Raw genomic sequence first — 17430 nt, 5'->3', positions numbered from 1 at the left:
ATGGAACAGCTAAAAAATATTCAAAGATTCTTTGAAATACATGGTTTATCAAATGTTTATTGCATATCAGATACCATGTCAGGCACTAAACATATAAGGACGAGGAACATTTGTAAAGATGCCTTCATAGAGCTTATGGATCAGCAGGGAAGATAGACTAGAAATGATCATTTTACTTTTGAGCCTAATGGTGAGACCATACCCAGGAATTAATAAGGATAAACAAACTGACAAGGATTGGTTCTACCAGCCAGAACCAACCTTAAACAATTCTAATAAAAGTGTTCTTTAAGCCCCATAATTTAAATTTTTTAATTAGTTAGATAAAGAAGTATTTTACTGTGCCTTGTCAAAAAAGGGTGACAGGGGCATGGAATCAACATTTAGGAGAGTTTTTTTACTTAGATTATAGTTGAGAAGAATTATTAGATATCAGTCAGGGTTAGGTTTCCACGCTTTTACCAAATCTATGACTTAAATATTTCTATAAGAATTTTAATTTTCGCAAGTTGTTTTTTGAAGCTATAGATTGAATTTGGTAAAATTCAAAGGAGCCTCATTTGATTTACATTTCATTGTGATGAAGATGTTTTACATACACGTTGTAAAAATCTGAGTTGGCTTTCTTCTAATGCTTAATAGGAGAATTTTTTTCTGTATAATCTCTTGTTTCTGGAGCCTATCCTCCAGGTCAAAATATTCATACTTATTATAGATTCACTGTCAACAGAGAACCTCATTTTTTAAAGAGTCATTGTGGGGTTTTTCTCCAAAGTGTTTCATTTAAAATTAATAAATATTTAAGGAACTTGTTTTTAAATGGAGGTTTTAAGCAATGACATCCTTCTATTACTGTATGTCACTAGGTATCCAAAATGTTGAAAGATTATGACTGGATTAATGCAGAGAAACACCTCTTTGGGCTACCCAATAGCGCCTATGATTTCAAAACTAACAACCCAAAAGAAGCTGGTCAGAGACTGCAGAAGTTGCAAGAAATGAAGGAAAAACTAGGAAGAAATGTCAACATGAGAGCTATGAATGTACTAACAGAAGCTGAAGAGCGGGTAAGTCGTTTTTCTATGACTGTCTGACCACAGTGGAACATGAGTAGCATGAATAAATCTGCATGGTCCCTGAGGCGATTATTAGGGTCAACATTTTGCTTGATGTCCTTGATTACTTGCTTTTGTTTTCCTTTTTCTCTTTTCAGTTCTGTTTTCTTTTTTTTTTTTTTTTTTTTTTTGCATCATCAGTCTATTATACCTTGAATGACTTTTCTGCTGGCTTTTCCCTTTGTCATAAACATGTTCTGCTCTTTATTCTTGGTATAAATAAAAACAATTTTTGATCATGCTAACTCCTTACATCGCTATCGTTTCTTTAACTTATGTTGAGAGTCTCTGAAAAATAAGGTATACTGCTCCCTCTTCCTCTTAACTCTAGTATAACTGGAAACATTATATAAGTAATGACTAAAATTGTAATATACCTAACCACTGTTTTACTATTCTGTAAAACCAGCAGCATCTCTATTTTAACGCTCTTGGTTACTTTGTTATCCATCTTCCCTGACAAAACTTTTATAGTCTGCCATGTCACTAGAAAAATCCAGAGGGAAAAGCAGTCCCTATTCTTGACAGCCCCATAGGAATCTGTAGTCTGAGTAATTTTATATTGTGCTCTATACCTTCTTTAATTCTGCAAAATTTTGTTTTAATTTGCATAATAGAGTTAATGAGAGTTTCTAAACGATAACACTTATGAGTTCAATTACTTTTAAGAAATTTTGCTCTAATGGGTTTTTTTTAAAGTGTTACTGACATTAGTATCTACAAAGAATTTATATTATGTTAGTACCAAAGAGGCTAATAATGTATGTGTTGTGATCTCTAAAATGTTCTTGCTAATTTTCATTTTTTCATTAAAGCTTTGCAGTGTATAGCATATTTGTGGAAGGAAATCATTGGTCTGAATTTAAGCTGCATAACATCATGAAGCTTGTTCACTTTTACTCATTTGCTTTTGTTAATGATAACTGGATCTAATATATTTTTTAAAAGAATATAGCAACTCCCATCTCTGTACCAAAGAGGAAAGCTCTGTTATTGACAAACATATAGCCTTTTGCAATAAGATAAAAATGTGGAAAAGAGGTCTTAAGAGTTTGGCCATAAAGGAGAGGTAGAGCAAGGAAGCTAGCAGGACTGGCTGGAGTTTTTAAGGAGAATTTGAGGCCTCCTTGAAATGTGAGGCTTCAAAAAAATTGAGTTAAGAGGATTTTTTCAGTAAATTTCCACATTAACCAGGGAAGACCACTCTGCAGATGTGATGTTTGAGCTCAAACTTGAGACACCATCTAGGTCACACATAGAGAAAGAATGTTTGGGAAGAAAGAACAATGCAGGGGCCATAACGCTATGACGAACTTATTATGTTCAAGGAACTGAAAATAAGACTATATGGCTGGAGCCTGGGGAAAAGTATGATGCCAAAAAGTCAGATAAATAAGGACCAGGTTGTGTAGGATCATGGAGAAGAATTGAAATTTTGTGTCGCTGCTAAGATCTTAAAAAGAAGCATGCAGGGTTACTTTTGAGTTTATATATGACATTTTCTTTTGTGCCTTAGCTGCTAGGAATTTAAGGGAATATTAGTGGAATCAATATATTTTAGGAGCTTGTCTTATAAATTCTCAGTTATAATTGAATTTTACATATAGATGATGAATTTACTTCATAATTGGTTTCCTTTATAGCTGTTAATGTAAAAGATACAGTATATCTTTTTGGTAAATAGGAATATATATATTATATATAAAAATAATAAAAGTTCTATATTCCTGACTGAATTCTAGAATATAAGAAAATCTTATATTTTCTCAATTAAGTATGCTTTTTATCTTACTAGTATAATGACTTGATGAAAAAGAAGAGAATTGTAGAAAATGACAAATCCAAAATACTAGCAACTATAGAAGACCTTGACCAGAAGAAAAACCAAGCCCTAAATATTGCTTGGCAAAAGGTATTTGAACCAAAAATATTATCATTTATTCTATATTAGGCAAAGATGAAGAATATTGTCCTTAGGTTTATATTCTAAGATGAATTGGAAATGGCTAATTTGTGTTCGAAGGAGGCACTTGCTCACACATTAATTAAAACCTCACACTTTTAAATACATTTTGTCCCGTTTGGTCTTGACTAAACCTTTTTGCAAAGGGAAGTTTGTGACGCTCCATCATACTCTCATACTCTACTTCTCTGGTTCCTAGGTTATATTAAATTCCTAATCTGGGTTTCTCCAGTTTTCATTCTTCCCTTGTTTGCTAGGTCTGTGTCACCTTTAAAGGGGACACTGTTTGTCCTCTTTTCCTCCCACGAGATCACAGGCTCTTATATTTGGAAGAAGCCTTGGACACTGCCTAGTATCTGTTGTATCCCACTCCCCCTCTTCTTGAAACTGGAAGCTTTGATTGTTGGAAAACCTCTCCCAAGGACCCCTTCTGTTCTAACTTCAGTTTCTCAGAGGTCAAATATTAGTTCTAAGACTGTTTCTACGGCAAGATTGGTGTATTCCTTACCTGTTACAGATTACTCATTGCATTTCAGATTTCATAAGTATTTTTCTGTAGGTTTTTTAAAAGTATTTTGTACACATTAGATTGATAATTAGTTAATATATTAAGCAGTGACTCTTCTTATAGATGAAGAAACTAAAGGTTAGAATGATGAAGTAGTCTCTAAGATCATATAGCCAAAAACTAGAAAAACTGGGATTCTCTTTTCCTAAATTAGAACCAAAGTTAAAATTGCCTTTTGTTGCTAACTGCTGTTACCCTTGTTCTTTAAGAAATGGACAATAAAATGAAGAAGTTTAGTATTCTTTTTTACTGGACTGTTATTTAAAAAAATCCCAGCTACCATTTTGTGTTTCATGGTAACTTCGGCAGATTTCAGGGTTCTTTACTATTATTTCTGTTTCCCTAGCTATATAGATTTGTCTCCTTTAGGATAATTCCTTAGCCTCTTGTATATTATCTATATGTAGATATCTGATATAGGATATATTTTCCTATATCTCCCATAACAAAAGACACTTTCTCAAAAATTCTGGACATAATTACAGTGCTGTTTGGTACTTTAACAATTCTGTGCCTCTGAGATTTAACTTGATACCTTGTTGTTGTTGTTGTTGTTGTTGTTGTTTAATTTTATAGGAACTTTATTTTCAGTAATGGCAGCACAATTAATCCCTTTCAGTCACCTTGTTTTTTCTGCTATGCAACTAATTTTCAGTGTTCCATCTCCTAGTAGTTGTCTGTATTTTTTTAAAAGCATGCTAAAAGTTGACCCCGTTATTTAACACTGGATCTGAGAGATTTTGTTTCTTGTTTTGCGCATGGTTCCTGAATTAAGTGCTAGTACAAATTTATCCTTTAAACTGATTTTTCCCCAATTTCCAAGGTTCTCCCAAAGCAAGTAAACTAATATGTCATGCACTATTCGCATATTAATTTTCTCATTTAATTCTCACAGTAATATGATGAGTTAGGTATTATTATTATTATCAACATTATTATTAGTAGCATTCCACTGTTGTATTAGTTCTGAGCTGCCTCTCTTGCCTGGCCAAAAAATTCGAAAAGAAAAATGAATGTAGGGTGTTTATAAATACTATGCTATCTTCCATTTTTTCCCAGAAGAAACAGTGATCCTCTCTCTCTCCATTGATATGAACTCTTGTCGAGCTCTGGAAATCTGTCCCATATATAAAACTAGAACCTGTGGGAAACTAGCATGTGTGCATGTGTGCATGTGTGCAGTGCTCTTAAAATATGTATTCCTTAGTAAATCTACATTCAGGAACACTGCTTATGTCTAGGAGATTTGTATGCTGAACTCTAAGATTATTAGTCATGTCTCAGAACAGGTGGCTGAATTCTCAAATCACTGATTAAGTGTGTGTGCACAAAAATTACCCAATTACAAGCTAGAATATTGGTCCTAAATCTCTGTAATCTCCTATTGCAGCTTGATGGGAATAGGCCAAACATCTTCTTTAGTCTTTTTCTCTTGGAGTCCAATCCTACTCCTGTCCCTTGACACCTTAACTTCTTCAGCTATGAGAAGAAGCATTTAAAAAGAACAGTTGAACACTCTGAGCAGATCTGGTCGTTTGATTTCATTCCTCTTATTCTCCTAGAGTCGCCCTGATCATCTTAGGTTTTCTAAGGTCAGCTGATAACCATAGGCCCATGTTACCATACCAGTCACTAGAAAAGTTTTATAAGAGAACATTTTATGGCAAAAAGTTTTGTTTTTGCTTTTCCAATGAAAGTTCCATCTCCCATATTGTATAGTTGTATGTCTCTGAGGATTTCTGCAATATGGCCTGCAAAACTATCAAAACTTCAGGGTAGAGTTTGAGGTATAGCCTCTAGTTCCCTCTGGAAGTTAGAATAGGGCTCCGTAAACTATTTCTGTAAAGGGACAGATAATTATTTTTGGTTTTGTGAGCCATATAGTCTCTGTTGCAACTATAAGACTATTGGTGTAGGGCTAGCAGCCAGAGACAATACATAAATGAATGGATATGACCAGATTTGTCATATTGACCATAATTAGCCAAATCCTGAATTAGAGTAACAGCAAAACACACTGCTGGTATATACACATATTACCATTTGACTTTTTGGAAAAACCTATATTTTAATATCATTTTTTTTTTACTCAGGTGAACAAGGATTTTGGGTCTATTTTTTCTACTCTTTTGCCTGGTGCTAATGCTATGCTTGCACCACCAGAGGGGCAAACTGTATTAGATGGTCTGGAGTTCAAGGTCGCCTTAGGAAATACTTGGAAAGAAAACCTAACAGAACTTAGTGGTGGTCAGAGGTGAGTAATCCCTTAGCTATAATCACTCTCCTCTTATTTTATTATAATCCATCATTTCATTGCCTCCCAATTTTATTTCAGTTTTGCTTTGCTTAGCTCTCTTTGCATTTAGAATTTAAGGAGCTTAACATGTAGGACAACACATTTTAGTTAGAACGTTTGATTAAAATAGTAGGCAACAAAGGATATAAGGATAAGTAAAGAGAAAATTAGACAAGATATAGAAAAAACAATTGTTTTCAAACTTTGGAAAATGAGTAGCCTAGGATTATGCACCTGAGAGAAAGGAAAAAAAATAGTGCTGTGAGCCAGTATTGACCTCAGCTTTCTCCCTAGGCACAGTTTCTGGACTGTAGACGCAGGAAGAGAAACCCACACAAAACCCAGTAGTCTCACTAAATTAAGGAAACATTAGAATTTTGGCCCCCGTGAGCTATGCTATGGCATTAGCTCTGTACTATCCCTGAAGTGAAGGCTACTCTAGATGCCTTAGCAATGTTAATTGTAGGCCTTGAAGAGATCATGCTAATCTGATTGTAACTTATTTCTCAGAGCAAAGCCCAACACTTAAAGTTAACAAAATTGAGACTCTGAACAACATAATAAGCATCTAGCATCTGAAAAAAATTACTAGACAGAAATTAAGAAAATGTGACCTATAACCTAAAGAAAAATCTGTCAATGGAAACAGACCTAGAAATGACAGGTGATAAAACCAGCAGATAAGAAAGGTAAAGAGTTACATTAACTATTGCCAAGAATTATAAGAAAAATATGATGAGAGAAACAAATATTTTAAATAGGTATCAAGTGGAACTTCTAGAGATAATATACCTAAAAGGGAAGTTCACTGCATGAGATTAACAGATTAGACAATATGAGAGAAACATGAATGTATTTGAAGACGTATCACTAGGACCTATTCAAGCTGAACTGAGAAACATAAAAGTATAAATATAAAGCTTCACTGCCCTGTGGGACAATATCAAGCAGCCTAACATACATGTATTTGGAGTTCCAAAAGGAAAGAGGCAAAACAAAAATACTTGAAGAATGGCCCTACATTTTCCAGATTTGATGAGTTCTATAAACCTACAGACTTGATTTCTATGAACCCCAGGTAGGATAAACACATACACCAGACTTGCACACACATATAATAACACAGCAAGGCATGTCATATAAAATTGCTGTGATTTTATATGCCAGTAATTATAAGAAAAATCTTAAAAGCAGCCAGAGGTTAAAAAGCATATTACAATGTCAAGGAACAAAAGTAAGAATGACTTTAGACTTCAAAAACTATGCAAGCCTGGAACAAAATCTATAAAATGTTAAAAGAAAAACCTGCAAACTTAGAATTCTAATAGAAATTGTCTTCAAATTGAAGGCAATATATTTTTTCAGAAAAACAAAAGTTGGAAGAATTTGATCCCAGCAGAACTGTACAAGTTCAGGAAGTTTTCAAGTGAGAGGAAAGTGGTACCAGACAGAAAGTTAGATCCACTTAAAGAAACAAATGAGTGTCGGAAATAGCATGCTCGAGGTAGGCTTCAGGGAACTGCCTCCCAGCCTTCCACAGTGACTCAGTCAGCATACTGAGAGAAACTTAGAAGGCCATGTGGTCTAATTCCTTACCTGCAGAGAGCCAAGTAATTAAAACCTCCTAAGAGAAAATTATGAATATTTACATAATTGAAGATGGTTATTAATTTTTTTCCCCTGCAGGCTGTACAATCCACAGTCCTTGAATTGTTCACATGCCCTATAATGCCATCTTGTAACTATTCTCTTATGTACATAGAAAATACTAAGACCTGTTAATTTCCCTTATGAAATCTTTTGTCGTTTTTGAGAATAGCAGTCTACTCTGTTTTTCTTTATCGATAAAATTCCCAAATATTTGGAGTCTAAAAAACACCTGCTGTCTCTTAACCAAATTTGAATTCCACAGTTTAGTTCCCAGTATCGTTACTATTTTTGCCAAAGTCCTAGAAAATGTTTTGGGGAAAATAGAAATGTATGCTTATTTTCTTATTGGGACCTAAAAATTATTTCCATAATTAAGATGGTATAAAATTATTTGTATATATACCACTATGCAGCAAAGTAATTTAACTCCTGGCAATTTTTTTTTTTTATCTGAACGAGGAAGTTTAAAGCCCAATGCCTTAAACATTTCTCACAGAGAAAGCCAATGAAAAATAATTTTAGGTTGTTTGAATGACCTCAGCTACCCTCTATAGAGGTAAATGTTACTGTTATTTGTTTTTATTGTACTGTTTTATTTTCTTTGCTAGAAATTTTGGGTTAATTTTCCTAGACCCCCTCCACTTTGTAGGCGTTTTTTTCCCACTTACATATTTCTTAATAAATACCCTATTGGAATGCAATAAGCAGTAGGTTAAGTGCTGCATACCAGGAGATATTTGAACTTACAGAATAAGTGTTACAAATATTTTTGTAATTTTTATTTTAGTGTTAAGTAATTAGATATTTTGTATTCAAATAAACAAAGCTTTTTTATAAACTGTTTAAGAAAAAATGTTATAAGAATTAGGATTCTTCATACCAAGATAGAACAAAAACAGCTAAAGTTAGCTAGAAGAGAAGTGAAAAAGAGCCACAGAATCTAAGAGTCTGTGTAACAACAAATTTTAAATAAGGTATATTAGGGTTCTCCAGATAAAAAGAACCAATAGGATATACATATATGAAGAGATTTATTACAAGGAATTGGCTCATTTTATTTTGGAGGCTGAGAAGTCCTACACTGCTGTCAGCAAACTAGAGACCCAGGAAAGCCAGTGGCCTAATTCAGTGTGAGTACCAAGAGCAATGAGGGCAGAATCTCCATATCTCAAGTAATCAGGCAAGAAGGGATTAAATTTTTCCTTTACTTTTTTTTTTTTTTACTATTCAGGACCTTAGCAGACTGAATGCTGTCCACCCACGTAGGGGAAGGCAAACTGCTTTATTGAGTCTTCCCATTCAAGTCCTAATTTCATTCAGAAACACCCTCACAAACACACCCAGAAATAATATTTAGCCACATGTCTGGGTACCCCATGGTTCAGTCATGTTGACCCAATATTAACCATCACATAAGGACTGCTTAAACTTATCACACTGAAGTATTAAGAGTAATGGGCCAAAATCTATTGAACTTAAATGGTGCCAATAAAAAGTGGATAATGTGTGCACACAATGTGGATGCGTGCATAGTAACAGTTTGAAGGAGGGCACCTAAACCAGTTATACTATTACCAATATGTTACATTAAGTATATAGTTCTCACTCACCTGCTACATAGGTATCCAATAAGCAATTGGGGAAGGAAAGAGAAAACTGTTACTGCTAACATGACCTTTTCTTAAGACAGGTGCCAAGTATAATATCCGATTATTTGACTGGAAAGAACATAAACCTGTTCTGTCAAAATAAAACTCATTGAAGAGAGGATAAACGGAAAGCTAAAAGAAACATTTTAATACAAGTATTGAAGTTTGAGACTTAAAATTCTTTTTCTTATGATTATCTTTTAGCTAAATCTGTACTATTTATAATAACAGAATAGCAGATTTGCTTCAATATTTTGGTAAAAAGTGGTAAAATCAAGTTTTGATGGCTTTCTTCCAACCTTTTCTTAGGTCGTTAGTGGCTTTGTCATTAATATTGTCCATGCTTCTCTTCAAACCTGCTCCAATTTACATCCTGGATGAGGTAGATGCAGCCTTGGATCTCTCTCATACCCAGAATATTGGGCAGATGCTGCGTACTCATTTCACACATTCTCAGGTAGGAACCAGAAAGTAATAGTATTTGTTCTTCTAAACTATTCTTTAGTAGTGTAGTGGTCATTATTAATCAGATATTTAAGACTGAGGAATACTAAAGCATTTTATATTTCCTTAAATATATACTTATATTCAAATGAGTTTAGAATGAAAAAGGGTTTAGTCTCCTATTAAAGAAAAGGGCATTAGAATTGTTGATTGTAGAATAAGGAAGAAGCTAATTGTTTTCATAATTTGGAATTAATTTAGGGTTAAATGTATTTATTTCTCAAGCTTGCTGCCAGAAGATGCACAGTCTAAACAGGAAGGTTTCAGGAATATACTTATGCATGAGAACATCATGTGGCACTTGGTGGGGTACTCTGTTTCTCCTGCCTGGAAAGTAGAGAAAACCTCTTTAAGCCAAGAACAGTTTGTTTTTATATTTAATATGGCAGGTTTTTTTAGCAGATAACAGTGAAGTGGTACCTGTTTTAATTATATAAATATAAATGTTCCGTTTAAGCTAGTGGTAGTGCTATAGGAACTTGGAAGCCTTTTTGATATTAAATTATCAGAGAAAAATATCTCAGTGGGGCATTTGGGACTAGTAACAAAGCAGTAGTGACAGCTGCTGAAGACAGCAACAAGCAGTCATCTAGCAGGAAATAGTAAACTTGGGTGATGAGATTCCTAAAACCGAATGTGGAAAGATAGAATCCACTCAGGTGTCTAATATTATAACTCTTTGTTACCTGCATTTGAGGACATGAATTTGCTTGGAGCCACACATTTAAAGAAATAACAAAATCAAAATATATCTGAAAAATTCTTTAACCTCAGTGTAAAAAGAAAGGAATGATTTTCTTCAAGGATTTTACAAACAGTATTTTTTATAATTTTTTTCTTTTTTCCCTTAAGTTCATTGTGGTGTCCCTAAAGGAAGGTATGTTCAACAATGCAAACGTCCTTTTCAAAACCAAGTTCGTGGATGGTGTTTCTACAGTTGCGAGATTTACTCAATGTCAGAATGGAAAGGTTCCAAAGGAAACCAAATCCAAGGCAAAAGGACCCAAATGATCATCTCATGAGGAAGTGAAAAGTACAGATTTATTCTTTCACCTTGACCTGTTTTTTAAGCAAACTTTTTAAGAACTTGGGATTTATCTAATTTGTTTACATAAAAATTTAGTGTTATTTTGTTACTTAATCCATATTTTTTCTTCCTTTAATCCCTTATAAATGAGCATAGATTCCTCTTTTCTTAATTAGTGTAACTATGGCCTAATTACTGTGACTGTGATTTTATGTATGTCATCAATTATTTTTCTTACACATCTTTTATATATTAGGGAGCCTGAGATACCTGGTTGGTGGTAAATGCTGTTTGTAAAAGCAAAAATACAAAGAAATAGATGAAATTAAATTATAGAATAAATATAGCTGATAATCAGCTTTTAATTTCTATGGTAATATTAATGTGTTTTCTGTTGCTAATAAAGTCATTCAGCTAAGGAAGAATTATAAAGCAAGTAGCTGGACCAACAAAGGGAACAAAAAGAAAGCTGTTAGGCAAGAACTGAGCTATTTTGTGTCCTTGAGGACACAAAATCCCTGATTGAGATTCAGATGACAAATCTTTCAAGGTCTTTCCCATTTTATGAAGTTTGAATATCATGTTTCTATGTGCTTACTCACTGGTCTTTGCAATCTTAAGTTTTTAAAAAATATATTTCAATAGAAGCTTTGGAGAAGATGTGTTGTATGCTTTCTGCAAGTTTATCTGACATCTCCCAATATTTTCATATAATTTTGTCAGCTTTTTCATAATCCAATCAATAATGATCTCTTGGTGAATAAGAATGTAGGAGCCAGCGGACCAAACCAAATTTATCTTTTTCCTTCAATCAGATATATATGTAAGTAAATTAGCTCTATCTGTTCTACCAAAGGGACTCAAATTTTGATGATTATTGTGTTTCTTAGTATCTTCTGTTTTCCAGTTAAAAAGGTTGAAGTTCCGTTAATAACTCAAAAGATAATGCTACTAAACACGATTATGTCTAGCTCTTGATATCTCTAGGTATATCACCAGAATAGTGTCTCAAACTGAGTCTTGAAAGGTCTGACATGATCTAATCTGATCTAGGGTATGTTATTTTAATCCCACATCCCTCCTCCATAATTGTCTTAGTTCCTTTGTGTTATCCTGTCCCTAATGAATGCTCATACTTCTTGGCCCTGTATTTAACATTTCTCATTCTTCATCCTCATACATATGTGAGGATGTCAGATAACACCCAGGTAACTAATATTATGGGATATGTTGGAAAGGATGGAATCTTAAAAAACCTCTGTCTACTGTGGAAGGCAAGGGAGATAAGGCTATAAATGCTGAGTTACAGCAAGCCCAGTATCACATGTAACAGACTTAAGTTTTTTATTTTCTTTCAGGTGTATTGCAGATTGTTTGCCAAAACAGTTATAACAGTTTACACTGTCACTAATCTATAGTGTACCTATCACAACCTAGTCAGCACTGGCTGTTAATTTTAATACTTCTGATTTACTACTTATAAAATGGTACTTCATTACTGTTTTAACTAGCATTTTATAAATAACTTGTGGGGTTGAATATTTTGCCATATATACTAAATTTCTTTCCCCTATTACAAATTTTGTTTGTTTGCTTTCCTAATTTTTGTCATATAATTTTGCTCTTTGATGAAAATCTTCAAACATTAAATTTTTGTGAGTAATGTTGTCATTCTTTGATTAGAGGGGAATGAGGGTATTTATTTTACACATCTGCAATAATGAGTAGCTGTGCGCTTTCCATGTATCAGACACCATTCTCACTTGCACATATTTTCACATTTAATTCAATAATATTCCATTGAGGTAAGTACTATTGTTAACAGCATTTTAGGTATGCTAATAGCAAATGCAAAAACATAAACTTGAGAATCCCTCTTCTAATATGGTGGAGTAACCTAACAGGCCAACATTCCCACAGTCATGTCATCTTCAATCAGGGCAATTTTGTTTCTCTTTGATCTGTATACCTTTTATTTCCTGACCTTATTGCACTGGCTTGGACTTCCTGCACTATGTTGTATAAGAGTGATAAGAACTGGCATATTTGCCTTTTCCCAAAGTTAAGAGGAAAGCATTCACTCTTTCACCACTAAGTATAATGTTAGCTATAGGCTTTGGATATTCTTTATCAAGTTAAATAAGTTCTATTTCTACTTTTAATCACTGTTTTATCATGAATGTGTGTTGAATTTTGTCAAGTGCTTTTTCAGCATTGATTGATATGATCATGTAACTTTAGCCTGTTAGTACTATGAATTACATTGCTTATTTTTTGAATATTAAACTCTGGAATAAATCCTGCTTGGCATGGTGTATAATTCTTTTTATGTATTGCTGGATTCTGTTTGCTAATAGTTGGGTCCTGATTTTTGTGTATATTCATGAGGGACATTGGCCTATAGATCTCCCCATACCACCACCACTGCCTTTATTTGGTCTCAGGGTAATACTAGCTTTATAAAATGAATTGGGAAATGTTTTCTATTTGGGGGGAAGCATTTCTTAATTCTCAAATACATGGGAATTTTCTAAGTAGCTTTCTCTTACTGATTTCTAGTTTAATTTAGTTATGGTCAAGGATCATACTTTGTGTCATTTCAGTTTTTAAAAAATTGTTAGAATGATAGATTTAAATGCTTCTATGAGAAAACAAAAAGGTGATCTAAGGTTCTACCCTAAGCTGTATTCTAGATAAATAAGATCAAAGTAAACCCAAATTAAAGAAAGGGTAGAAAATCAATAATACGTAAGACAAAAGCAACGGAGAAAAATCAGTGAAACCAACATCTAATTCTCAAAAGATCAACAAAATTGGAATATCTCTAATTAGACAGATAAACCAGAGAAATTATAAATTACTAATATCAGGAATGAAAGAAGAGTTGCCACTAGGGACCTTAACTAAATTAAAAGGATACAAAATTATGACCGTTTTTATGCCAATTTAACAGATGAAATAGAAAAATTAGAAAAGTAAAACTTACCAAAACTGATAAAAAACTTGAATAATGCCTCACATCTGTTAATGCAGTTGAAATTATTAAGTATCTTCCCACAAAGAAAACTTCGATTCCGTATGGTTTCACTTATACATTTTGCCATTCAAGGAGGAAATAACACCAGTCTTAACATAGTCTTCCAGAAAATAGAGGAGGAACGCTCAACTTATTTTGAGGCCACTGTTCTAATATTGAAACCTGACAGACATAGCCAACCAAGACATTACAGAACTGTAGTCCTCATAAACAGGAACAAAAATATTAGCAAATTGAATCTAACAACATCTATAGAAGAAGCCATTCTCAATTTTTTTTCAACACATGGTGCCAACAGCTAAATATTTATATAGAAAAACGAATATTAACCCTTTATATGTACACAAAAAATAATTTAAAATGAGTCAGACCTAAAAGTAATAGTTACAACACTTCTAGACAAAAATGAGAAAATCTTTGTGACCTTAGATTAGGCAAAGATTATCTAGGATACAACAAACTATAAAATCAAACATGGATAAATGGAACATAAAAGAAAAAAGTCTCGACACTAAGAAAATGCAAGGACACCACACCACAATAGGAAAAATTATTTGCAATATACACAGCTGACAATTGTGTGCAAAATGTATAAAACTTGTAAACACACATGTTTACATAGGCATGAATGGTGCAAAAGCAGTGGCAGGTAAAACTGCCGTCACCCACCACAAATCAAGACAGTAGTGCAACACACTTGGTAGTACTGATTGATTGCATTGGGCATGGCCATGTATTTGAATTTTTTTTTTTAATGGCAGTTTCTCTTAAGAGGTTCTATGATGAAACTGTAAAAAATATTTTATATCAACCTGCTGAGTACATATCTTTAATAACTGGAGTGATAAAATGGGAATTATGTATAAAGCACTTCTGCTATATACCAAATCATGATGAGTATTTTGCAGAAATGCAGTTATTTCATTTGGGGTCTGAAGTATCTGCTGTTTTGTTTTTTTTCATGGAATACCATTCTTACTTGATCATAGGCTAAGACATGGTTATTAAGTCTACAGTATTTGGTAGACATTTCTCAAAAATAAAGTGAGCCTGTCATATGGATCTCACATATTTGTTGCAAATAACTAGCTTTCAAATGAAAATTAGAATTTTGGCAAAACATTCATCTTTGCGAGTGTGACATCTCAGTACTCAAAGGCTTTTTATTACCTTGTTATTTTTACCTTGGGTTTTTTTTTTATATTATTAAATGTGTTAACGTTTTGAAGATCTGCATAGTCCGTGAATGGAAATTTCCAGTGACCAATGTGTAATGTTACAAAATCCTGCATGGGTTCTAAGTACAGGACAGACCTATGGATTTTAGTGTTACAGAGAATGAGAATTTTATTGATACAGTTTCAGATTCCACGCTGCAAATAACTTTTAAGAAGCTATCATGTCTCATTTTATTGTTAGTATCAAGAAAGAATATCTACATTGCCTAATATTCTTCCCTTTTTGAACTACACATTTATTCTCAATTCTAGGTAGGAAACTAGAATAATTTGTCCAGAGTTTTGCAGCTAGGAAGGGGAGGGGAACAGGATTTAAACTCCTGTTAAATGGCTGAACAGCTCATATTCTCTTAGCCATTAAAATAATATAACAAACTATGAGTTAGGTATAATCTTGGGTTTGTGCCTGGAGCTGAGAAAACATTCACATTCTGCCTTGCATAGATCCCTAGTCATGCATGGGTAGGAGCAAAAGATATTTAAATTCACTGGAGAGATATAATTTAAATGCATTGTAGAGAAAAAGGTTGTGGTTCAGTTCTAAGGCTCATGCTAGTGGATCATTTCATACCAATCTAGTGAGAGGCAGAATGGAAGGCATAAGCCCTCCTTCTTCTTCCAGTTAAGGAGGAGAGTTTTCTTCAATGGATTGAGGCTTTACATGTTATCCTTTACAAGACAACTTCTTTAATGTGGTTTGTGAGATGAGCTTTGTTACTTGATGGTCATTAAGCATTTTCTAAAGTTCTCTTGCTCCATTCCATATATTGGTCCTAGTGCACATCACTACCTATTTAAACAGTTTGGCATTCTAAGCCCTCTAATCTCCGGCCTATCTTAAAACTGCCTTTATGAACCCTACATTCTACCCAGTCTGCAACACTTGCCACTCCTGCACACACTTTGTCCGTATACTTTTGCTCATGCTCTTCTCAGTGTGGAATAGTCACTCCCAACCATTCCTATCAACAGTGTACCCATCCTTCAAGGTTATAGTTCTAGTAGACTATAAATTGCTGAGTGCGTCTCTATAGCCTATAGCCTCTTAATTAATGCCTTATCTCAAAGATTATTTGCTTAATGAAAAAACAGACTCATAAAAGTTAAAGAGAGACTAGACCATGGTATTTAGCCCAGGTACCACACTTGTATGCATTAGCAAACTGACTAGAATGAGATTTTTGGCCCATATTCACTCTGATGTTACTGTTAGGATTTTGTCATATAACCATGCTTGTAATGAAGTCTCTCAGTAAAATGTTAAAAGCAAAGATTTCATGCTAGAGACTTCTTAAGAATTAAAAGAATTGATGTCATCCCTTTTATATATTATATCTAATACTTAGTAGTTTTTATAGGTGTGAAAAATACATAAATTGTCTAAACAATTGTGTTCCAAAGTGAAAGGTTTTTATTTCACATCTATTGACTTTAATCAGATAAAATTTTAAATCCCTTAGTAATTTAGGGATAGAAGTTTGCTTTACTGCTAATTACTAAGGATTAAAAATTCAAAGCAGATGTTAATTTGAAGAAAAAAAAAATCTAAAAAGTATTTTTATCCTGAGATTGCTTCCAGCACAGCATAAGGAAGCAGGTGTTAAACACATCCTGATTACCTCTGCTTTTGGGGACCAGAAAGACCATGAGTAATTTACCTTTATAAATAATTCCAGTACTTTAAGCCATATCTTCCACTCCCTCTCTCACATAATTTCCATCAAGGCTAAATGGACCAAAAGTGCACTGCGCTGCTAATCCATCGCCCATGCTACTCCCTGGTGAACTGCTGCTGAAAAATTTAGATAGCAAAATGTGGATTCAAGAGAAAAAAAGAAGAAAACAAGCATACATTGATTGTACATAATTTCATTTCTTTCCTGGTTTTTGGAACAGAGTTGCTATTGCCACTCTCATAGATGAGAACACATAGGCTCAGAGAAGTTAATTTACTTCCTCAGTTAAGGTGCAAGAGAATCAGAATTTAAATATGTCTATTTTCAAGATTCACAATCTTTCAACTACACAGTTGTTTCTAAAACATTATTTAACATAAAAACTAAGGGGAAAATGCTTTCCACACAATATTTACTCTAATATGTATGAGCGTAAACTTTGAAATGAACTCCTTTTGCCTTCCATTCTCATAAAACTACTTTAAAAAATATAAAATAAGTACAATCAACCACAAAACAAAGTTTAGCGTAATAATATTTGCCTAATTATGCCGATAAAGGGTGAAATAAAGTTGCCTAGGGAGAGACGGTGATACCCGCTGCAGGCAGCTTCTTTTGATTTGAGGGTGTTAGTGGGAACTGCATAATGAATCCGCCCCACACACATGCCTCAGTGTACTCCAATCTGAAACCTTGCACAGCGCGGT

The 17430-nt window shown here is 33.7% G+C and overlaps 1 protein-coding gene across 2 annotated transcripts in view; it reads left to right on the top strand.

The window, feature by feature from the left end:
- SMC2 (structural maintenance of chromosomes 2) overlaps positions 1-13089 on the top strand; it is a 51438-nt gene extending 38349 nt beyond the window's left edge. For both annotated transcript variants that reach the window (XM_023533500.1, XM_023533499.1), the window contains 5 exons: positions 867-1067; positions 2911-3027; positions 5740-5900; positions 9551-9698; positions 10598-13089. In XM_023533500.1, coding sequence (XP_023389268.1) covers positions 867-1067; positions 2911-3027; positions 5740-5900; positions 9551-9698; positions 10598-10756 — 786 coding nt within the window. In that variant the 3' untranslated portion in view covers positions 10757-13089. The remainder of the gene's footprint in view (positions 1-866; positions 1068-2910; positions 3028-5739; positions 5901-9550; positions 9699-10597) is intronic.
- The last annotated feature ends 4341 nt before the right edge of the window (positions 13090-17430 follow it).

This window comes from Pteropus vampyrus, unplaced genomic scaffold (genome assembly GCF_000151845.1).
Source record: "Pteropus vampyrus isolate Shadow unplaced genomic scaffold, Pvam_2.0 Scaffold103, whole genome shotgun sequence".
NCBI lineage: Eukaryota > Metazoa > Chordata > Mammalia > Chiroptera > Pteropodidae > Pteropus > Pteropus vampyrus.
This window is presented reverse-complemented; position numbering and strand designations above follow the sequence as displayed.